Source organism: Acomys minous, assembly GCF_964271855.1.
Source record: "Acomys minous genome assembly, chromosome: 13".
Classification (NCBI taxonomy): Eukaryota; Metazoa; Chordata; class Mammalia; order Rodentia; family Muridae; genus Acomys; species Acomys minous.
This window is the reverse complement of record NC_140495.1, coordinates 87835807-87858867: the sequence shown is the minus strand read 5'-3', so window position 1 is coordinate 87858867 and position 23061 is coordinate 87835807. Positions and strand designations below refer to the sequence as shown.

At 46.8% G+C, this 23061-nt stretch overlaps 2 protein-coding genes and 1 long non-coding RNA gene across 6 annotated transcripts in view; 1 reads left to right on the top strand and 2 right to left on the bottom strand.

Moving 5' to 3' along the window:
* The window catches only part of ASCC1 (activating signal cointegrator 1 complex subunit 1), an 84816-nt gene extending 84402 nt beyond the window's left edge, over positions 1–414 (bottom strand). For both annotated transcript variants that reach the window (XM_084753593.1, XM_084753595.1), the window contains exon 1: positions 273–414. The gene's annotated coding sequence lies outside the window, so the exon portion shown is untranslated. The remainder of the gene's footprint in view (positions 1–272) is intronic.
* Positions 50–14044, top strand: ANAPC16 (anaphase promoting complex subunit 16). Of its 3 annotated transcripts, none has more exons than XM_084753607.1 (4): positions 50–214; positions 5791–5957; positions 11041–11115; positions 12605–14044. In XM_084753607.1, the coding sequence occupies exons 2-4, from the start codon at positions 5816–5818 to the stop codon at positions 12718–12720; spliced, it is 333 nt and encodes a 110-aa protein (XP_084609733.1). In that variant the 5' UTR covers positions 50–214; positions 5791–5815; the 3' UTR covers positions 12721–14044. The 3 variants fall into 3 exon arrangements, with proteins under 3 accessions (XP_084609733.1, XP_084609734.1, XP_084609732.1); XM_084753608.1 differs by having other exon boundaries at positions 205–339; XM_084753606.1 differs by lacking the exon at positions 50–214 and adding an exon at positions 553–749.
* On the bottom strand, positions 3076–22164 carry LOC311581410. The gene is made up of 3 exons (XR_014773768.1): positions 16176–22164; positions 4657–4750; positions 3076–3445 (listed from the first exon to the last, which is right to left on the bottom strand). It is a non-coding gene; the product is annotated as an uncharacterized lncRNA (long non-coding RNA).
* Positions 22165–23061: the final 897 nt, after the last annotated feature.

The window sequence follows — 23061 nt, the reverse complement described above, 5'->3', positions numbered from 1 at the left end:
AAGTATTCTCAGAAAGTTCCGCCTCGGTCAGCCCCGCGCATGCGTACTGGCGCTGCTCCATTAACCCCACCGCCACAGGGGCAGGCGCACGCCGCCCGAAAACTCCCACAGCGCCGGCGGGCACGCGCACGCCGCTGTCTACGTCGTAGTGAGCGAGACCGCGCTGCTCGGTCCAGGGGGCGTGGCTGTCGGTCAAAGGGCAGAAGCTACTGAGGTAAGTAGACAAGGCTTCCAGAACCTTCGGTGGGGAGTTGACCCCTGTACGTTCCTACCTGCCAGAACTAACTGAGAAGGTGGAAAGAGACTCTGGAGACTCTCCCGCGCCGGGCTTGTGCAAAGGTTATTTCCTCCAACTGAGCATGCGGGCGGAGGGTTGGCGCCTGCGCAGTAGGGCGGCCGCGAGCCTCCGCTTCCTCCCGAGTTGCTGGGTGGGAAGCGTGCCTTGGGTGGAGTTAGCGTAGCCAGGGCTAGTGTGCTTACTCCTCCCCTCTCCAGCGTGGCCCCAGAGAGAGCTGATGCGTCTATTTGGTTTGTATGGTGATCCGTCTGTTTAGGTGGAACACACTGGAATGATTTGTTGGTAGAACCCAACGGTTGTCATAATTAGCCTGCGCACTGGATGCTAATCGACTTAAGCGGTTTGTTCTGATAGTTATTTTAAAGAAGGATCTCTTTTTTTTTGTTTTGTTTCTTAAGAAAATTAGCGGAAACTAATTTATGAGTGCGAGGTCATCTCTGTCGTATACAAAGTAAGTATTTAACCAAGCCATAACTCTGTCCCAAAAATATCATTACTTTTCCTATGAGCGTTTCTGCCATCAGAAGCCCCAGCTTCCCTGATAGGGTCAAGTTCCAGATTCCCAGTCATCAGCATTCAGAAAAGTTTCCTGAATGCCTCCTATGGGCCTGGTAGCCTCCTGGGAGGCAGAGTTGTGTACTCCTCCCATGACTCCAACCACCTCTGTCCCCTGCATTCTCTTCTGAGCTGCCAGCTCTTTATTCTGTCCTTTATAAATCATTCATACAAAAAAACACTGTGATAAGGATTTTATGCGATGCCTCAAGTTTGTCTTCTGCTTTCTAACATCACAGGATTCTTTTCACTGTCTCACACATGCTAAGCAAATGCTCTACCACTCAACCGTCTGTCTCCAGACCGGAGGCCACAGGTGGGAGTGCCCATGCGTGTGGAGGCTTGAAGATGTAGCTACCATTTCCCTCCATAGCTTTTCATAGCTTCCCTGAACTCAGAATGTGCCCGTTCCTGCTACGCTAGCTAACCGTCTTGCTATGGGAATCACTTATCTTTCCCTCCCAAGTGCTGGGATTTCAAGCAACTACCACACCTGCGCTGCAATTCAATGAATTCAAGGGCTCTCCAACCCCAGTGCAAGCACTTTCTCCGTTGAGCCATCTCCCCAGCCCCAGCACATGCAGGGAGGATTTTAATAAGATCCTAAAGTGAATGTGCTGACTGAGGGTATAGCCCAGAGGTAGAACGGGTCAAGTGCACAGTAGAGGAAACACTAGCTGCCTCCTGAGCAGGCTCTTGCACGAGTTTACCACAGCTGCACTAAAGAGAATTGAAACTTCCCCTGTGTGTTGGGACATAATAAGTATGAAGAACTGGGTTCTGAACAGTGAAAACTGAGTGTGATGGTGCGTACCTGTAATTCCAACACTCAGTGGGCCAAGCCAGGAGAATCTAGAATTGAAGACCACCCTGGGCTACAAAGCAAGAGACTTAAAAAAAAAAGGGCGCTAATTACTGCTTTGGTTTTGGTTTAAAAAGTAGTGTTTCCTCAGCCTGCAGCTCCTCTAGTTGCCTCACCTGTATTTTTTTTTTAATCTTCCTAACACTTCTATAAGGTAGGCACTATCAGTTCCATTTTACAGACAAGGGCAGCTAAGGCGCAGAAAAGCCAACCGATTTGTCCAGTCACATAGCAAAGTCAGGATACAGCCCCAGGCAGGTAGTTTTTGATAGTCAGTTCTTGGTTAAAGATTTACTTTTGTTTGGTTGGTTTTGGTTTTTTTGAGACAGGGTTTCTCTCTGTATAGCCTTGGCTGTCCTGGACTCACTTTGTAGACCAGGCTGGCCTCCAACTCTGCCTCCTGAGTGCTGGGATTAAAGGCATGTGCCACCACACACCTTTTTATTTATTTTGCTTGTGTGTGTGTGTGTGTGTGTGCGTGTGTACCCAACCAAAGCAGTCAGAAGAACGAAGCAGGTACCCCAGAGCTGGAGAGGCAGGTGGATATAAGCCACCAAACATGGATCCTGGGAACCTAACTCCAGTCCTTTGCAAGAACAGCAAGCAGTCGTAACCTCTGAGCCAACTCTCCAACACTCCCCCACAGGCAGCCCTTACTTAATCCCTGTGCTAGCTTGCCCTGGCGCACAGCAGCACATCAACAAGCCATCGCTCAGCAGTTAGATGACCTTTAGGAAGCCAGGGCTTCCTGCGAACTAAGTATGCATCCTATGAACATACTTAGTTACTGATGGCTTGGGTAATCCCTGAACTCAGCATTTACAATGTAGGGTTGTTCCTTAATGACGACATTCAGAGCTAGAGACTGAGGTATAGCTCAGGGTAGAGCATGTGCTTAACAGTCTGGGGGGGGGGGGCTGGCTTTCATCTCCACACCAGACGTGGGGGAGGAAATCTATAAGCAAATCTTTAGAACCAGACATCTCACAGATACGTCTCTCTACCTATGTAGAAAATGGGTTATAAAGTTCACCTTGTGCTGGTTCTGCACAGTTTTCCACCCTGGCTGTTTTGTACATGGAGCTTTAGTTCTGAGAATTGGGAAGAAAATAGGATGAAAGGACGTTCCTTTCATGACCTTCAGCTTAGAATAGTCACTGTGGCTAGCCTTTGAAGCTAATGCTTGGATGCACTGTGGAGCAGCTGATCTCAAAACACAAAGCATTAGCAACTAAATAGGATATTATCAGGGTGGAAGATGAAAAGATCAGTGTTTAAAATCTTAGTTGAGAAACATAAACAGTTCCCAGTGGGCTCTGCACTGAACTGGGGGGCGGTGGGGGGGGGGGAGGGAAATAACTCCAGAGCCGCTCTCCAGGGAGAGATTGAGTGTTCTGTATGTTTCATTTGAATCCCACCAGGGATGGGCTAGACACTTGGGCCCTGTCCATCAATACTTAAGTCTCTTTTAAGGAACAATTGAAAGTTTACTAGGCTATATTTCGAGCCATCGTGGCACAAAGGGGTAGTTATAAATTCCACGTGAAAAGTTACTTTCCCTGATGGGTACAAGTACAATTCTCAAAGTAACCTAAGAGCATTGTCAATGAGCTGGGCATGGTGGCCACGCCTTTGATGCCAGCACTATGAGACAGGTGGAACTCGATGAGTTTGAGGCAGCGAGGACTACATAGCAAGTTCAGGGACAGCCAGGGCTACACAGTGAGACCCTGTTTCAAAAAAAGAAAAAAAAAAGATAGAAAGATCATTAATGAGGTTGCATTTATAGCAGGCTAATAGTCTAATAGCAAGAGGCTTGCTATTTCCTTCTATGCCCTGTTGGCTCTGGCTCTGGTGTTCCTTAGTGCAGCCTATGGTGGGACTAGAAACCAGGCTCTGCTTCTCTGGCAACCACGCGTCACCGCCACATAGTTAGGAGACAGCGGCCACCGTCTCGAACATCGTATATCATTTTCCTCAAGAGGACACTGGATCCTCTCTGGACATAAAGGATTTAGAGTAGCATAGCGTTCTCTAGTATTTTTCTGTTAAAAAAAAAAGTTTCAACTTTTTAAGCGTTTAGGAACTAGAGCATAAAATGCTTGAAGCTTGTGCTCCAACCACTGAGCCCTCAAGTTTTTCTAACAAGTATGCCAGAACTAAGGGGAAGCATGGGTAAAGCTGATAATCAAAATTCTCCCTGACTTCAAGAGAGGGGTGTTGTGTCTTTGTGTTGTCGGTTTTGGCTTTTTGAGGGATCCCATGTATCCCAGAACGTGCTGTATTACCAAAGATGACCGTGAGCTTCTGATTCTCCCACCTCTGCTGTCCAGGTGCTGGATTTTACTTCCGTGCCACCATACCTCATCTGTGTGGTGCTAGGAACTAAGCCCAGAGCTCCCTGCATACTAAGCAAGCACTGCTAACTGCTAACTGAACAGGATCCCCAGCCCTGGCACATGGCTGTAATCCCAGCACTTCAGAGGCTGGCACAATGGGGTTGCCATGAGTTTTATTAAGGCCAGGCCAAGCTATATAGTAAGTTCCAGGCTAGCAAATTAAGACCTTCCCTAAAATAGATAAATAAATAGATTTTTTAATGCTAAAATTTATGTAATGTAAAAATTACCCATTGTCTATTGTTACTGAAACAGGCTTTTGACTATGTAGTCAATCCCCTGCCTTAGCCTCCTGTGTAACTGGGACATACTAGTGCATTCCACTACTCCCATGTAAAGTCATTTGTCCACTTAAATACTAGAATCCTTATCCAGTGAGAAACCACTAGTCACACGGTTGTATTGAGATTTTGTTTAGCATTTAAGAATGGACATACATAGTTCTTCAGTTACATTGGTAAACTCAACATGAGACATGGCTACTCTATCAGAGCATTTCCATGGTGACAGAACATTCTAGATGGCATAAACATGGTACTCACCATTTAAAAATCATGCACTGTAGAATCTTCATATGCTCTGAGGCCATGTTCTTGTTCTGAAGCTTATGAGACATCATGTGGTCAGTCCTGGGATCTGGGTTTTCAGATAGGACACAGAATTAGGCCCACAGATGCTCAATTCAAAGGGCCACAGTTTCTGAGATAGATTCCTGAATTATTTTGTTCCAGCTTTTGGGTGCCATCAAGTGTTAGACTGAGGCATTGCATTCAGATGAAAAGGTTAACAATTTCTTAATAAAAGCACCAGTATGTATTTCCCAAGCAATCTCCTTCCTTGGGAACAGAACACAGTGTTACTCTGGACTCCTACTTGGAAAACTTGATAAGTGAACTTCTTGGTGTGGCTTGGTTAGGAATGTACCGAAGACAAACTGTCCTGTGGAGCAGTATTATTTTATCCTTGGTCTCATTTCTGCCTTGGCACTGCCATATCACCCTTCATAACTCATAAATTACCCACAATCAATCCAAATGGCACAATTTGCTAATGGAGAAAATAGAAATCTTTAAGTAGGGAAACACAAGGTTTTTCTATGTGGCCCTGGCTGTTCTGGACTTGCTCTATAGACCAGGCTGGCCTCAAACTCACAGATATCTGCCTGCTTCTGCCTCTCAAGTGCTGAGATTAAAGGCGTGTGCCACCACGCTGATTTTCAAGCTCTTCTTCAACATATATTTTTTATTAATTAATTAATTTTTGTTGTTGGGTTTTTTGTTGTTTTTTTTGGGGGGGGGTTTGAGACAGGGTTTCTCTGTGTAGCCTTAGCTATCCTGGACTCACTTTGTAGACCAGGCTGGCCTCAAACTGACAGAGATCCACCTGCCTCTGCCTCCCAAGTGCTGGCATCAAAGACATGCACCACTGCGCCCAGCCTAATTTTTTGTTTTTTAAGACAGGGTTTTCCAGGCTGGCCTTGGACTCACAGAGACCCTTCCTCTGCCTCCCCATGTGCTGGGATTACAGGCATGCGCCCAGCTTAAACATATTCCTAAGTGACATTATAAAATCCCGGGTAAGGACAGAGGATACGGAATGCCATCCCTTCTGGGCTAGAATGAAATATTCTCGATCTGGCTTTTATAAACTTGCTAATTGCTGGATTTTCCCTCTAGTGAAGAAAGAATTCTACTGGAAGGAATGGCTGCCTCCTCATCCTCATCTTCAGCTGGTGGAGTTAGTGGAAGTTCTGTCACCGGATCTGGTTTCAGCGTTTCAGACCTTGCCCCACCTCGAAAAGCTCTGTTCACCTACCCCAAAGGAGCCGGAGAGATGTTAGAAGGTGATGTCATGCTGCATTGGCTGAATAATTGGCTTCAGACCTTCAGTGCATGTGTAATGTAAAGAAGCCAGGGCTAGAGAGCTGGCTGGAATTCATTAAGGCAAAGCCCTCGAGAAGCTGACCAGGGTTGGCACTGGCGCCAGGGACCTTACTGACCTCCTGCTCCAGGTTGCCTTGTTTTGGCACCTGTGTGATGTATTTTCTTTTTTAGTGAGTGTCTACAGATAGATTAACCCCACCAGAGAGGCGTGAAGGGGAAATAAAAGTTAATGTCTTTAGCTCTGTGAAGGTGACTGACGGCCCACTGCAGGATACTGCTGTGTGACTGCATGGTTTTTATAGCACTGGAGATTTGCAGCCACTATCTTATCACACATTTGCAGACTGGCTGGCTAGAAATAGGTCACAGGCAGTAGTCATGAAATGGCGCTGGTGACTGGAATGCATTAGATTCGTGTTCAGCTAGACTGGTAATTCATTGTAGGAGCATAGAACTCATGTGAGACACTTACTTAAAATGAACCTGTTTTTCTGGGCAGATGGATCTCTGAGTTTTAGGCCAGCTTTGTCTTCACAGTGAATTCCAGGCCCACCAGGGCTATACAATGACACCCTTTTTCTTTTCAAAAAAGAAAAACAAAAAATAAAATGCAATATCTGGGCCCACCTTAGATATCCTGAATTAGTCTAGAAGGTGTCCTAGGGCCTTGACCAGTGTCCAGGGCCTTCTCATGAGAGAGTCTCCTCATGTTTTAAAAACAAGGACTCAAAATTCTCTTGTGTCAAACATTTTTGTATTGAGTTATAAAATGGTCTCTTTTTGTTTTAAATCTTGCTTATTGGCATGAATATATTTTAAATTAGTTAGGAGATGTCTCTGAGAAAGGTACAAACTATATTTGGGGTGCTGGCTTTTTAAGGTGATCATTATTCATTATCCATTTATATCAAATACTTTTTTTAAAAAAGCTTTTAAAAAGTTTCTATAGTGCCAAACATTCCGATTCTCTTTTCTTGTAGAGTTAGGGATAGAGCCCATGACCTCATACATGCTAGGCAAGTACTCTTTGACCCAGCTGCATGCCTGGCAGACTCTAGCGTATAAGTCTTCTGATTGCTAGGGCAGCAGTAGGCTACTGTGGTGTGGAAGGTAATGAGTCAGCTGTGTGTACTTCTGCCCTTGCCTTTTTGTTGTCTCCATTTGTGTTACCATTCAAGTTGGAATCACCAAGTCTGACTGGAAGTAGAGGCTTTATCTCCCTACATAGCACTAAAAGTAGATTCCGACTTTAGCCTTTGCAGCAGAGATGTGGTTAAGGGAGTTTGCCACAAAACAAATGACAAGTTGAAGACACTTAAGTTGCTTACTGAGCTCTATAGAGCAGAAGAGAATAAGTGCTTAACACTGCTTTAGAAAATGTCATCTGCGTTAGTCTTAAGCTGACATTCTGGCAGGGTTATAGCTGGCTGTTTTCATTGCCTCATTGAGGAATTGATTGGACTCTAATGTAGCATGGATTTAGCATGTTTTAGTTCACAGTGCACAAGTAGTGGCCCTTCTTTGTCCCAAAGTCTCCCTAGGAATCTTAAAACCTGCTTACACTTAAAGACAGACCTTGCCAAGTCAAGTATCTGACATACTATTTAATATCAAGAATACAGAAAAGGGACTGCCAGTGAGATGGCTCAGGTGGTAAAAGGTGCTGGTCACCAAGCCTGGCCACCTGAGTTTGATCCCTGGGTCTCAAGATGGACCAAAAGGACTGACTCCCAAAAGTTGTCCTCTGGCCTCCCCATGAGTACCCATACATAAATAAACAAACATCAGATTAGCGAAAATGAAAAGACCACCATTACCGCTCAGTATCTGCTGGGGTGTGGCCCTGCTTCCCCTCCCTTCCCACACCACCTCTGTAGGCCACACCCATGCCTCATCTTCATGGATGCCGAAATGTGAATGACATGGTATTTACATAGGATTTGTAGCACTCCTAAATGTGAGTTTACAAGAATGTCAGATTTCTAGGTGATACTGTTGTACATTAATGTACGTACATAAAAAGCATTTTTCTTTCTTTCATTTATTTATTTATTTATTTTGGCTCTGCCTCTGCCTCTGCCTCCTGAGTGTTGGGATTTCAGGCATGTGCCACCATGCATGGTTTCAAAGCATTTTCTTATTCATTGTTGTTGTTTTGGGTTTTTGTTGTTGTTTTTGAGTCTCATGTAGTCCAGGCTGACCTCTTGAACTCTTCCTCCTCCACCACCTCTTCCTCCTACCTCCCAAGTGCTGAGATTACAGACATATACTACTATGTCTGGTTTATTCCATGTAGGGAATCAAACCCAACAGTGCCAGCTGAGCTGCATCCCCATTTTTCTTTCATTAGTGTAATGGAAGAGGAAAACAGAAACAAATCATGTTAAACCAGGCAATGGTGGTACGCTTTGAGGCAGGTGGATCTCTGTGAGTTTGAGTCCACCCAGAACAGCCAGGGCTACACAAAGAAACTCTGTCTCGAAAAACCAAACTAAAAACCAAACAGACAAATCATATTAATAGATTCAAGTAACCCCAACACTAAGGAGGCTGAGGTAGGAGAATTGCTGTGAGTTGGATGATAGCCTGGGCTACATAGAAACATCTGTGCCAGCCTGGGCAAAGAGCAAGCCTTTCTGAAGGCTGCCTTTGAGAGTACAGCACAAAAGCACTTACGAATCAAGGTTGGGTCATAATCCTAACAGGTTCGACTTGATGTTGCCTACTCCTAAACCTCAGTTATAAATCCATGCAACCTATACTTAACCTCTCAAGCGAACTTCTGGGTACATCTGCTGTCTGCTAAGAGTAACATGCAGCAAGCTTCAACAGTCTCCTGCCCTTGGCTAAGATTGTTCTCAACCAATTATTAGTGAGCAAATTAGAGGCTGCCTTCCAGCCCAGAAGTGGCTGTATTTTAGGGACCTCACAGGCCACTGATTTATAAATCACCTGAGATTATCTCGCTTCCTACTGTGTAGTAATAACTCTTCAATGAGTTTTCTTAGCATTGAATTTAATGCAATTGGTGATGGAGTTCAATTTGAGCCATTTCCTGAACTTTTTTTGCCACATATAATCTTTGCTTGTCCCTTAAGAGGAAAGCTGATATACACTGCTGACTGGTGTGTTGATTACAAACACATCGCCTCGGGCTGGCTCCTCTGTAGAGAAATCCCAGCCTTTAGATTGGTAGATGGTGTCTCTGATAGGATGTGGTTTAATGTAGTTAATGCAAAGCTGCATGACAGCTGGAATGCATTCTTAGGCCTGAAGTGTGGGAGAGTGGTACCCAGGCACCTTTTTGAAAGGTGAGCTTCTGTGTTTCTTTGGAACTCATTACCAGTGTGATAACTTTAGCACTGTAGCCTAGTGATTAAATGATGATGGGAGGCAACACTCCCAGGATCCTCTTCACACATCATTTGATCCTTACAGCCTATCACCCCCACTTCCCACAATTCAGAATCAAACCACCTGGCAGGCCCACTCAACTTCTCTGTTTTGCTCTTTGTAAAGTAAACCCTGAGTTATAGTTGACTCTTTGAGAAGGATGCCACTACCACCAGGCTTGGTGGCGCACACCTTTAATCCCAGCACTTGGGAGGCAGAGGCAGGTGGATCTCTGTGAGTTCGAGGCCTACAAAGAGAGACCAGGACAGCCAAGGCTAACACAGAGAGACCCTGTCTCGAAAAACCAAAACAAACAAAAAAAAAAAAAACAAGAAGGATGCCACTGTGTTGTTTACATGCAAGAACATAATAAATTGTATCATTGGTGTCAAGTGTTGACCTTGGTGGACTGCCCTCTGCTCTTATCTAAAGACACTTCATGATGTCATCAGCTTGTCTAACTCTTTACACAGTTAGAAGCAAGGGGTACTCTTGGCATGGCAGTGCTCTAGGCGTGACTACAAGAAAGAAAGATGGAAAGCCAGGGGTGGAAAAAGACTTGAACTTACAGACTACTCATCCTAAGAGTGACATATATCACCCTGCCCCCACCCCACATCTCCCTTTCTGTCTCTGTCCCTCTGGCATTGACTGGAAGATAGTACTGGCAGGAAGCCCTTTTGGTTGTGTAGTCACACCACTCAGCGTGAGTATTTCTGCTTTGCCTTTGATTATCGAGAGTTGTAAAGCAAGGTTTGCTGTGTAAACTCAGCGTGCAGCCAGAGTGTGAATATCCCCCTGTCACTTAATACCCGGGACTAGTCCATGACTCACGAATGAGCACTCACACCCAGCAGAGCTGATGTGAGCTCCTACCTTGTGTCCCTTCAGACTGCTGTGTCCTCTCTTTCCATTTGTTTGAGACTTGCCCTGGGGGAGGGGGAGTTGCTGCCCTTTCTAAAACATGGAACTTTCCTATGTGAATTGTGTCTTTGGAGATGTGTTTTGCAGGATCAGCCTTTGCACTGATGAGCGCTGTAACTGAGCCAGCCACCGTCTTCGTTGGCAGTTGTTGGCACCAGCTTCATGCTCAGTTCTGAGCTTCCACCATTCGCTTATGACATTCAAATTGCAGTGCTTGGCTCAGTTGGAAAACCAAAGCTGCAATTTGTGTTTACAGAATGAAGTTTCCCAGCAGGCTTTTGTGATGGTCATGATGATGTAATTTGATATACTAAAAGTCAACAGCTGTTTTTCCCTTGGCTCTGTCTTTTAGAATGAAAGTGATTGGAGTTCTGTCACAGTAAGTGACACAAGTACTGCAGAGCTGGGTGTGCCAGTGGCCTTGTTTGCCTACGGTACAGAAAAGAACAGGTCAGGAGACGGACGGGCAGTAGTGACCAGGACCTCAGGCCTAGACTTCTTGTTTTTGTTTTTGTGACACTATTTTTGAACTCTCAAACAAGTAGGACTATTTTAATATTCCAGGTATAGAAGAGGTAGCCTCTACCGAGCAGTGTTCTAAAGGACCCCCTTTGTTCATGCCAGAAAGGCCTTAAACCTCAAATGTAGAAGCAGGGAAAGAGTGGACAGCCTCTTGTGCTTTCCCAGAGGCCGTGAAAGCTAATGCCTGTGTCCTTTCACTCATAGATGGCTCTGAGAGATTCCTCTGTGAGTCGGTGTTCAGCTATCAAGTGGCATCCACACTTAAACAGGTGAAGCACGGTAAGTACATGGGCTGCTGTCCTGTACATGTGTAAGTAGCAAAGGGGCGTGTGTCCTGAAAGGTCATTGCTGTGGTAAAAGCCCCACTAGTCAAGTGAACTTCCTGTTGAAGAACATCCTAAGAGCCTATCTAGCTTGAAAATCCCATTAGAGGTTAGAAGTTGAAGCTCCGGGTTCACTTCTCTGGGGGAGTGAGTTGCTGCTTCCTATTCCTCCGCTGCCTTTACCTGTCCTTCTGTGACCTCTTGCTGCGTCCCTTCATGCGGCACCTTCCTCTGTATCTGTAGCATCTTCAGCTCTGTCGTCTACTCTGAGCCCCCAGTGATGTGTACACTTTACCGCGTCTCCATTGTGCATCCAGAAACCATTTCCTCTCCTGACCATTCCTCCTGGAAGAAACCATAGAAGCTTCTGAGCAGAGTCCCTGTGGCATGGAGGGCAAAGGCCTGTTTATGTTTTCAGATGGCCTCATAATGACTGCCTTCTGCCTCAGGCTCCTGAGGGCCGGCATTATAGTCGTGAGCCACTAGGTCAGCTCCAGCTGTTAGACTCCAGCACGTCTGCGAGTGAGAGGATGCCACTTGTCCTTTGACTTTTTACAGTGCTAGGGCTCAAACAAGGGGCCTGGCACACGCACGTGCTAGCCATGCGCTCCACCGCGGGGCTCATCCCCAGTCTAATAACTGTGTTTTCCCCTTATTAGTCTCTCATTCTGAAACTCACTAAGTAGCTCGGGCTGACCTGGAACTCTGAATAGTCTTCCTGCCTCCACTTCCCCAGTGCTAGGCTTGAGCTACCACACCTTATTTCTTTCATTTTCTCTCTCTTCCCCCCCCTCCTTTCTCTCTCCCCCTCCCTCCCTCCTCCTTTCTCTCTCCCCCACCTGTGTGTCTGTCTGTCTGTCTCTCTCCCCTTCCCCTCTGTCTCTGTATGTGTGTATCTCTGATTGTCTGTCTGTCTGTCTGTCTTTCTCTCACTCTCTTCTTTTTGTGTGTGCCATCCGTGTATGGATTTGTGCAAGTGAGAGCAGGTGCCTCAAGAGGCTGGCGGTATCAGATCTTCCTGGAGCTGGAGTTACATAAATGGTTGTGAGCCCCTGACAAGGGTGCTAGGAATTGAAATACAGGTGACTCTTGAGAAGCCAAACCCACTCCTGGGTATGTACTCTCCTTTTCCTAAGGGTCTCTATTTCTATAAATCCCTTTGCTTTACATCTGTATTAAGCTACACACACACACACACACCAAGGCAAGCAGAGTTTTATTGCTGTAGCAAAGTAGCTCCCTATAGCAAGAGAGGCACTTGAAAGCGAGTTGCCCTAAAATTTCTTACTAAATTCTCTTCTCCTTCATTTGGAAGACCCCATTACTAAATCACAAGTGGAAAGTCCATCTGCAAATTAAGCCTAGACCAGTTGTCATGTTGGTGATTGGTGACAGTCTCGTGAGAAATGCCCTGCTGTGCTCTGTCACTTCTTGACTCCTTACAGATCAGCAAGTTGCTCGGATGGAAAAACTGGCTGGTTTGGTGGAAGAGCTGGAGGCCGACGAGTGGCGATTTAAACCCATTGAGCAGCTGCTGGGGTTCACACCATCTTCGGGTTGATGTTGCCTGCACAGTCGCCCCTGGGGCACAGCCCCCAGATATTGAGAGCTGTACCGTGAGCTGCATGTCTGAATTCACAGCCATACTTGGTCTCTCTGTTTCTAATAATAGGCAACAAATCTCATGTGAAGTGGTGCTGCGATGTTTGTCACATTTCTGCTCTTGAAAATATTGGGCAGCACTTGGGAAACAGGGGCAGGAGGATCTCCGTGAGTTCAAGGCCAACTTGGTCTACATAGAGTTCCAAGACAGCCAGGTCTATGTAGAGAGACTGTCTCAAAAAACAAACAAGCAAACAAATAAATAACAAGTATTGGGGATCAGATTAAGACAGCCCTTTCAGGGAACCAGATGGGTTGGGATTTAAGAGAGGCTTATTCTTACAAGCCAAGTGGACACATGCCAGTGTCAGCCGACTGAATGGCGTATATCCTGCCATTCATGGAGTATCCGGAAGCTCTCACCAGTCCAGTCCAATCAACGTTGGCATCTGTGGTTTCAGCCCAAACATTTTCTTCACAATGAATGTGATTTCAGCTCAGGGTCTATCCAGATAGGAGAATTTTAAAGTGTTCTTTCTCCTTCTATTCTTAGACATCTAATATTATAGATTATTTTTGTCACTCTTATGACATGCCAAATGGTGCTACGCCACCCCATTACTGCCCCCAAATTTGCTTTTTGAATGTTGCAGCACTTGAAAAAAAAAGTAAAGTGACCTAAATCCTTTCAGACCCAAAAGTCCTTAGTCCAGCTCACTGGGACTATGAAAGCAATTCTGTAGCAAATAAATCCTTACAAGAGTTCCAAATTGGTGTGCTTATCCTTTCAAAGTCTGGGGGATTTGGACCAGAAAAAAGAGGTCAGGTTAGTTTTTCATTAGACTCTAAAGTCATGTCTCCTAAGTAAACAGTAGATTTGTTTTACTTCTGAGCAGTTTGCTTTACAGAAGTGTCCACCTTACTGCGGCCTCAGTAGGTGAGAATGTGGGTTACTTGTTGCTTAGTTCATTTGTTTGAAGCATTGGCCCTCTCTGTAGCTAGGCTGGCCTTAAACTCATAGTAGTCCTCCTGCCTCAGCCCACTAAGTGTTAAGATTACCCTCCTTCTCTTCACTAGGTGTTTACACAATGATAGAGAAAAACCTGGAAGACAAAAGGCCTTGTCATGGGACCTCATGCTGCACAATTAGGAGGATTACGTATTATGTTACATACAAATTTGCCCTATCCAGTATTTATCTTTCTTTTTGTTAATTAATAACTTACCCCTGATCTGCTTAGAGTTGCTTAATTATGAATAAATTTAATCTAGTAGCAACTGGCCTTAATCTCAGGAGTTCAAAATACTTACCACACACTCCCTGACAGGGAGGAGTTGATCTCACTCACTTGGTAAAGTTTGAGCCCTGTGGAGATAGACTACTGCTGAGGCAGATAGATCAGGCAGAAGACAGCCTGGTAAGTTGCAGTGGATGGAAACTGATCGGTTAGGGGGCCCACTGTTCTTGCCTGAAGCAAACTAGAACTTAAGAAGTACCAGCCCACCAGACTCACCTTCTCCATATTATACTGCACAGCCACTGTAAGAGCACTCTTCCCAGCTGTACTGCCCAGCAGCTGTCACTGGGCTGCTTCCCCACAGAAGAATAGAGTGTCCCAGTGCAGTAAGTGCAGTAAGCCCTTGGATCAGAAGCTGTCGCCCTCACTTCATATGTGAAACTGCAGCAGCACTGACACTTACCTCCCTTTACCTTCTGAGTAGATTGTTTGCTTTTGGTTTTTTGAGACAGGGTCTCTCTGTGTAGCCCTGGCTGTCCTAGATTCACTTTGTAGACCAGGCTGGCCTGGAACTCACAGAAATCCGCCTGCCTCTGCCTCCCGAGTGCTGGGATTATAGGTGTGCTCCACCGTACCTGGCTGTATATACTTATTTAAATTGAGCATTTCTTCCCCCTCCCCCTTTTTTTTCCTGAGTTATTTCTTTTTTAATTTTATTAATTTATTCTTATTACATCTCAATGGTTATCCCACACCTTGTATCCTCCCATTCCTCCCTCCCTCCTATTTTCCCCTTACTCCCCTCCCCTATGACTGTGACTGAGGGGGACTAACTCCCCCTTTATATGCTCATAGGGTATCAAGTCTCTTCTTGGTAGCCTGCTATCCTTCCTCTGAGTGTCACCGGGTCTCCCCATCCAGGGGACGTGGTCAAATATGAGGCACCAGAGTACATGTGAAAGTCAGACCCCACTCTCCACTCAACTGTGAAGAATGTCCTGTCCATTGGCTAGATCTGGGTAGGGGTTTGAAGTTTACAGCTTGTATTGTCCTTGGCAGGAGCCATAGTTTGAGCGGGACCCCTGGGCCCACTGATTTATTTCTTTAGGAAGCAGAGGCAGGCAGATCTCTGAGTTCGAGGCCAGCCTGGTCTACAAAGTGAGTCCAGGACAACCAAGGCTACACAGAGAAACCCCATCTAGAGGAAAAAATAAAATAAAAGGACTTATTTAGTGTATATGAGTGCTCTGTTTTCATGCACACCAGAAGAGAGAATCAGATTCCATTGCAGATGGCTATGAGCTACCATATGGGTGCTAGAAGTTGAATTCAGGACCCTTGGAAGAGCAGCCAGTGCTCTTAATCACCAAGCCATCTCTCCAGCCCAAGTTGAGCATTTCTTAATATGACCTTGGACATTAAAGAGAAGCCAGGCTTGGCAGCACACACCTGTAATCCCAGCACTTGGGAGGTCAAACAGAGAGATTAAAGAGACCTGGAGCTAAACCACAGGTTTCATCTGTGAATGGTTTGCATGAATCACAACTGCATCACAAGCCCTGCCAGCAGGACTCTGGCTACTCTCTGAAGGCATGCCTCATCTCTCACCCACACTTCTGCCATGCTTTGGACAAGAAAATGGACCATCTGACTCCTTTCATCTGTACACTTACACGGTCACTAGCATACCTTCCCCTTTCTCTAGCATATACAATACCCCACACACAGCACGGGAGAGGAGCGAGGCCCAGGACAAGCTGCACAGCTAGAGTTTCCCCTGGTACATTTTAGTGTATTGTGTGTGCTGTATGTGTATACACATGCATATGCATGTGCATATGTGTGTGCATGTGAAGGCCACAGGCTGGTTGGTATCAGGTGTCATCACAGCCATTCTTCACCTTTCTTTCTTCTGCCTTGCCTTGTACAGGGATTATAGACACACTGTATGGTTCCTAGCTTTGTATGTAGACCCAGAGGAGTCTTGGCACACCCACACCCTTTTGGTTCTGGCACAGGATTTCATGTAGCCAAGGCTGGCCTTGAGTTTGCTATGCAGCTGAAGATGGCTCTGAACCCCTCTGTGGCCGTTCTCCTCCTGCCCCCGAGGGTTGAGGTGACAGGCATATCTCGCAGGGTTTGCCTGAGAGTGTTATTTGTCACTGCCACCACATACCTGATGCTCATACAGTGTGTCAGTGCCCTGGACTGTACACCAGCTCTCTGGCACAAGGAGCTTTTCCCATTCATCTGCAGCTGTGGCTTCTTCCACGTGGTTGGAAGCCCCTGAGTCCCCTGTTCCCAGTCAAGTGCAAGGGTTGTAGAAATCTTGGACCTTAAAGCTGAGAGTCTTCACCTCTGTAAAGGAAGGAGATAGAGCAGGAGAGAGCCATCATGCTGAGGGAAGACAAAGCCCCGTTCCAGGCACACCTTAGAGACACCAGGCTCAGGCAGAGGCCACCTGCCTCTGTCCTTTTGCCAAAGCACCTAATTTTGCCTGTATATCTCAACAGGCCTCTTTATAATTGCCTGAAGTGTCACAAAAGTGACGAAACTTGAGAGTTAAATCTTGGACTACAGGCAGAGCATAAATAACACCAGATTTTTTTTTTCCTGTTTTCCCAAAGTGAAATCTGGGAAGGAGATGGCTGCTGGGGGGAGACAGCCTGCTGCTTGCTGCTTTGCACACTGGTTTCCGTGCATCCCTTTATTAGCATCTGGTTAAGGCGGGTCGAGGGTCTTAAAGCTAGAAGAGATGTTTGCCTGACTTACAGGACAGGAAGATGCAACCTGCTGTGACTGCTGAGCCTTCAGTGCCTGAAGCACTGCATGCTACATAGGAAAAGATAACAGGGCTGGCTGGGGATATCGCTCAGTGGTAAAGCACTTAGCATGCACACAGCCCCGGATGCCATGCCGGACACTGCAGAACTAACTAACTAACTAACTGCATTTAATAGGTCTTTTTTGCTTTCAGTTGCTGGAATTTGTATGTTACTTTTATTGATCCTGTGACCAAATACCTGGCAGAATTCACTTAAGTCAGGAGAGGTTTGTTTTGGCTCCTGGTACAGTTTAGAGGACATAGTGGCAGGGAAGGCAAGGGCTAGACCTGGTCTATGGCCTTAGGAGTATATAACACTGTCAGTTACATAGCTCCAACCAGAAAGCAGAACAAACTGGGAGCCAGGTGAGCCTATCCTGCTCTCAGCCTGCTCCTACAGCCTTAAATCTGCCAGCCAGGCCTCATATCCAAAAGGTTCTCCAGCCTTCCAGAACAGCACTCCAGCCAGGGACCATGTGTTCAAACACTTGCCTTTTTATATTCAAACCTTAACAGGATTGAGCTCAGGGCTTCACCTTGACTAAGTTATATCCTGAAGCATTTCTCTAGTCTAAAAACTACTAGCAGTTTCCGATGTAAAATTCACAGTGGAATACTGTATGAAGTAATTCAGAAACTTAAGGGGCAGAGGCAAGACCACCCTAGACTTAGCCCAGAGCCCCTTCTGTCATGTGCTCCACTGATGGGCATAAACTACAGAACAAATAGGAACTTTGAATCATGCAACACATGATGACATCCCTGCAATGAGCTGAGGCCAGTAATGCTGGTGGCTTCCTACCCACATGCAAATGGCATGGTGGCAGTGCGAAGTGTCAGCATCCACAAGCCAGTCCCTGCTTCACACATTAGTTTTCCAGTCTGCCCAGTCTCCCTAGAAGTTGTTTTCCCAAGCCAGCATTGTGTCACTGTTATAACGCGCTGTCCAGAGCAGATAATGAAGCAGCATGCTGGTTATCACTTCCAGAAGGGGAGGAGGGGCGAGCCTCAACACACATTGAGCACTAACTCTGCCTGTGTAGGTCTGTTGGATAATAGGCCATGGTGCAGAGCAGGACACAGTCATCAGCCCCTGGAGTTTATGGAAACACAACAAAGGAACTTAATTAGAAAGTTTGGAGTGCTATAAAATATCACAACTGAGAGGAAATCAGCTGGGTCACAGGTCTGAGAATGCTTTCCAGAAGGAGTGTGATTAAACCAAGACCTGAACAGAACGCAGGTGGAAAGCCAGGCATGGTGGCGCACACCTTTAATCCCAGCACCCAGGTGGATCTCTGTGAGTTCAAGACCAGCCTGGTCTACAAAGCAAGTGTAGAACAGCCAAGACTACACAAACCCTTTCTCAAAAAAATAAAAATGGCAGGCAAGGAAGAAAAAGGACTTTCAATGGGAGGGAATTAAATGTGTGCAGAGCCCCTGGAGTGAGCAGGGCTCCATGCTCTGGATTGCAGGTGACTTGCCGTGGATGGTTCAGTGCCTATAGGCAAGCAGTGAGGCTAGGATCCATGAGTTCTTTAAGCAATGTGAACTTTGACCCCCTGAGACCATGGGAGCCACTGAGGGCTGAGGAAGGGAAATGCCAAGCTCTGGTTCTGATGAAGTGAACTGAGTTGAGCATGGTAGAAAACTGAGAAGTTCTGGAAATCAGAAATGGCAATAGCCTGAAGACACAAAGACAGTAGCGAGGGGGGGGGGTTCATCTGGGATCTGCTCAAGAGTACCCTGTAAAGGACTCAGTAGTTGGTGGAATTTGCCAGACTTAGGGCAGACAGCCAAATTTCTCGTGTCAGGTAGTACTACTCGCTATGATAAGGGCTCAGACAGGAGCAGGCTAAGGAAGTCTAGAGTTTGGGAGAACAGGACTCCAAATTGAGCAGCCTAGGGTTGTTAAGCCAAAGGACAATGAGAAGTAAACTCAGCGGCAACGTATCTGCCTGGTATACATACGTTAGGGTCTGGCTTCCATTCCCAGCACCACAGGAACAACACTGGCACAGTACAGGTGAAACTGTCCAGAGGGAGAGTCCATGAAGTGAGCAGAGAATTGTCACCACAAGAGTACCCCAGGAACTGCCAACATGTGTAGGCAGAGTGGGGGTGGTGCCAGGAAAGGGACCTGCAGGCAGTTACCAAAGAGATGGCAGGAGAAGCCAGAGGCCGAGGCAACAGAAGCTAGGGCAGCCACACAAGTGAGTTTAGGGATGAAGGCGTCAGCTGCTGATCTTCTTCTGTTCAGCAACATCAGAGGTCAGGGAGGCAGTGACAGCTGGGGGAGGGGAGGATGAGGCAAAGCGTAGTCCATAAAGTCCTTCTTCAGAAGAGTTGGCACATAGACAGACCCAGTCAACGGGAAAGGGAAGGGGGCTCTGGAGGCTGAGAAACTGGCAACTGGTTGGGGAAAGGATACTGCTGATGTGGGTGACCGCATAGGTGAGGTGACAGAAGTTGAGGGAGGTCCCATCTGATGGCTCCTGTTCTCAGATGAAAAGAAGCTAGTCTTCTGCCTAAAGGAAGAGGCAGGCAGATGTGAGGTCTGTGGGGGGAGGACTGCAGTAGCAGTAAAGTCTGCACTGCCTGGCACAGTCCTGAGGGGAAGTACATAAGAGTTCCCACAGCCTGGCAATGGGAAAGAAAACAAGAAATAGCTGGTGGTGGAGGTTTTGCATGGTAAGGGCAAAGGTGTAAGCAAATTGCAGTCCTAGGCTAGAGAGAGAGGGAAGTGAAAGAAAAGCATTGGGGCATTGACAGCATGCAGGAGGCAGAAATAAAAAGCAGGGCTGGGGCAGCCACTCTGGCAGAGTGCTCACCCAGCATGTGCAACGCCTTGGCTTACAACACAGCACCATGAAAACCTGAAGTTCCCAGGCCTGGCCCCGCCTCATAATCAAGCCAAATAAAAATACAGGCTCCAAGCCAGGCCTGGTGGCATACACCTTTAATCCCAGCACTTGAGAAACAGAGGCAGGCATATCTCTAAGATTGAGACCAGCCTAGGTTACATAGTGAGTTCCAGGCTATGTATAGAGCAAACAAAACCAAAAAGCAACCAAACAAAAATACAGGTTCCTGGCCAGGGCTATGGCTCAGGAGAATGCTTGTCTAGGATATTTGAAGCGCTGGACTCCATCCTCCCCAGTATCAAATACAGCAAATGTGGTGATGCACATCTGCAGTCATGGCAGTAAGGACATAGAAATAAGAAGATCAGAAAGTCAGAGTCCAGAGTAGAGAAACGACTCTGGGTGGTTAAGAGCACTGGTATCTCTTCTGGGGGATCCAGGCTCAATCCACAGCACCCACATGGCAGATCACGGTAACTCCAGTCCCAGGAGACTGGTGCCCTCTTCTGGCTTCTGCAGACATACACTCAGACATCTGAAGGGATTTTTTTTTTTAAATACATGCCCATCCTCAGCTACATAGCAAGGTTTGGTGATAGCCTGGACAACATGACACCCTGCTTGAAAATAAATAAAGGCTGGAAAGGTGGCTCACAGGATAAAGCCCTTGCCACCCAAGTCTAAAGAGCTGATCCCCAGAACTTATATGTATATAAATGCCAGGTAGGCATGCAAACACCTGCTTGTAATTCCACACTCAAGAGACGGGTCCCTGGGGCAGGATGGCTAGCAAGATCAGCAAGCTCTGGCTTCAGCCTAGAGACACTGCCTCAATGAGTAAGGAAAGATGTCCAGTCACTTATGGGCCTATATATGCTTGTGCACACACACGAACATTCATGCATAGATGAACACCACATAAATAAAACTACAGTCTCCTTTATCCTGGTGCTCAATAGCTGTCAGACTCAAATGTGTCTCTTCCATAGTCAAGATTTGGAACAAAGGAGCAGTAAGCACAGACTATTCAGTGTGGTAGCTGCTGGTTTGGCCTAGTCCAAGAGGCACAGAAAAGGGCCAGGTGGGAACAAAGAGGGTAGTAAAGACAACTTCCTAGTAATGATAAGCCCAGGCTGAGGGTGAAAAGATGCACCAATTAACCCAGCTGAGAAGGTGCCAAACCAGTGTTCCAAGCCCGGAGAACAGCATGTGCAAAGTCAGGGCCACATCTGTGGGACTCCTAGTCATTTGGTGTAGCTGGAACACACACCGTGTAAACAGGGGAGTGGTGCGCGGCGGCAGTGGCAGTCTCTGGGAGAAGAAAGCAAGAAGCACATTGTTCTTCTCTGTGCTCCACTTTCCACCAAAAGAGCCAGGAAATGTCTGCAAGAGACTCCACCATAGACGCTGGGAAACCAGGCTCTGGGGCTGGGGGAAGAGCCCCTGGCTGGTCCAGTGCATCAGGGGTAATCTGCAAACTAGGAGGGACTGGAACCCAGCACCCACAGCTTTGAAGTTACTTGCTTTAGGAAAAAGGCGTTCATCTTAAACTGGGAGAGAATGAGTGAAGGCCCCTCCCTTCCGGGCTCCTGGCCAAGAGTCAGGATAAGAGGCAGCTTAGAGTGATCCATTCAGAGGAGTGTACTGACCTTGTGGGGAGTTGTTTTCTCCAGATTGTTGCTTCTCCTCCCTTCCTGGGGCCCTAAAACCCTCAATTGACTCCTGGGCCCGTCTCTCCCTTGTTCTCCGAAGTCTCTGGGCATGCACCAGAAAGCTAACCACACAAACACAGCATTTAATTTGTTCAGCAGACCCCAAGGTCACACTGGGGCTGACTGGGTCTCACAGTACCCACTCAGCTCTCTACTGGGCCTCAAAAGCAAAATCCATCTAGAACATCCTACAAAGTCAGGGTGCCTGGCTCAAGACAAACTCAAAATAGCTGAGAGACAACCTTGGACACTCTCATCCCAATCCTGTGTCACCGCCTAGAGAAGACCCAGGTCTCACCTGTGGCCCCATTCACAGAATGCATTCTGACAGCATTCCTAGGAATGGGAAGTCAGACCCAGGCAGGGATCTAGGACTGCAGCAGAGATACAAGAGGTACGGCCTCCAGAGACCCCAGACTCAGAGGAGGACTCTTAGGAGCTAGACAAGAAGCGGTGGGGGTGTAGGCCATTTGATCCCAACACTCAGGAGGCAGAGGCAGGTGGATCTCTGTGAGTTCAAGGTCAGCCTGGTCTACAGAGTGATTCCAGGACAACAAAGGTTATAGAAAGAGACACCCTGTCTCAAAAAAAAAAAAAGAAAGAAAGAAAAGAAAAGAAAAAAAAAAAAAGCAGGGCATGGTGCACACCTTTAATCCCAGCATTCGGAAGGCAGAGGCAGACAGATCACTGTGAGTTCGAGACCAGCCTGGTCTACAAAGTGAGTCTAGCACAGCCAAGGCTACACAGAGAAACCATGTCTCGAAAAGCCAAAAAAACAAAAAGGAAAAAAGAAAAGGAAGCCGGGCGTGGTGGCGCACGCCTTTAATCCCAGCACTCGGGAGGCAGAGGCAGGCTGATCACTGTGAGTTCGAGGCCAGCCTGGTCTACAAAGTGAGTCCAGGATGGCCAAGGCTACACAGAGAAACTCTGTCTTGAAAAACAAACAAAACAAAACAAACAAACCAAAAAGAAAAGGAAAAGAACAGAAACTGTGGGGGAGGCCACAACTTACTGTCTGAAATTATTAATTCCTGAAATTATAAACCCCAGGAGTCAGGCCTCATCAATACTCTGCCATCAACAGGAGCCCACACTAGGCTAATAGCCGACCCGGGCTTTAATCCCAGAGGTCTGCAGTTCTGACTTACCCTGGAAAGCCAAGTCAACCATGGGTTCACAGAGAAACAACTTCCCATTGTGAGTTTTCTAAACCTGCTGACTCTGTGGCCAAAATGAGCTTCCATTAAAGAGTTCTGCTCTAGCAAGTGCCAAATGGGCACATTTAGATTTTAAAAGCTGCTGAGGTGGGAAGGAGTCCTCAGTAACAAAGGCAGGATCGGGAGAGCCTGGGCTCAAAGCCACGCCTCTTGTTTCAACAGAGTATGGGGTAGCTACCAGTGGTACCCAAGCTCTGGGAATGCTAAGGACACTCCAGTCACAGTGGTTAACATAGAAAGGCGTGACTACATGTGGGGCATTGTGCCAGGGACTTCCCACACATGTCATTTACTCCCTGAGAAAGGGGTAAAAGGAACTGCCCTGTGGTTGGGAGGAAGCCACCAAGGCATGGCAAGGATAGCCAAGAAGAGTCATGGCCTAAGAAACTTCAAGGGACCTGGGGACAATGTTGGTTGTTAGTAACAACATGCCACAGACTGACCC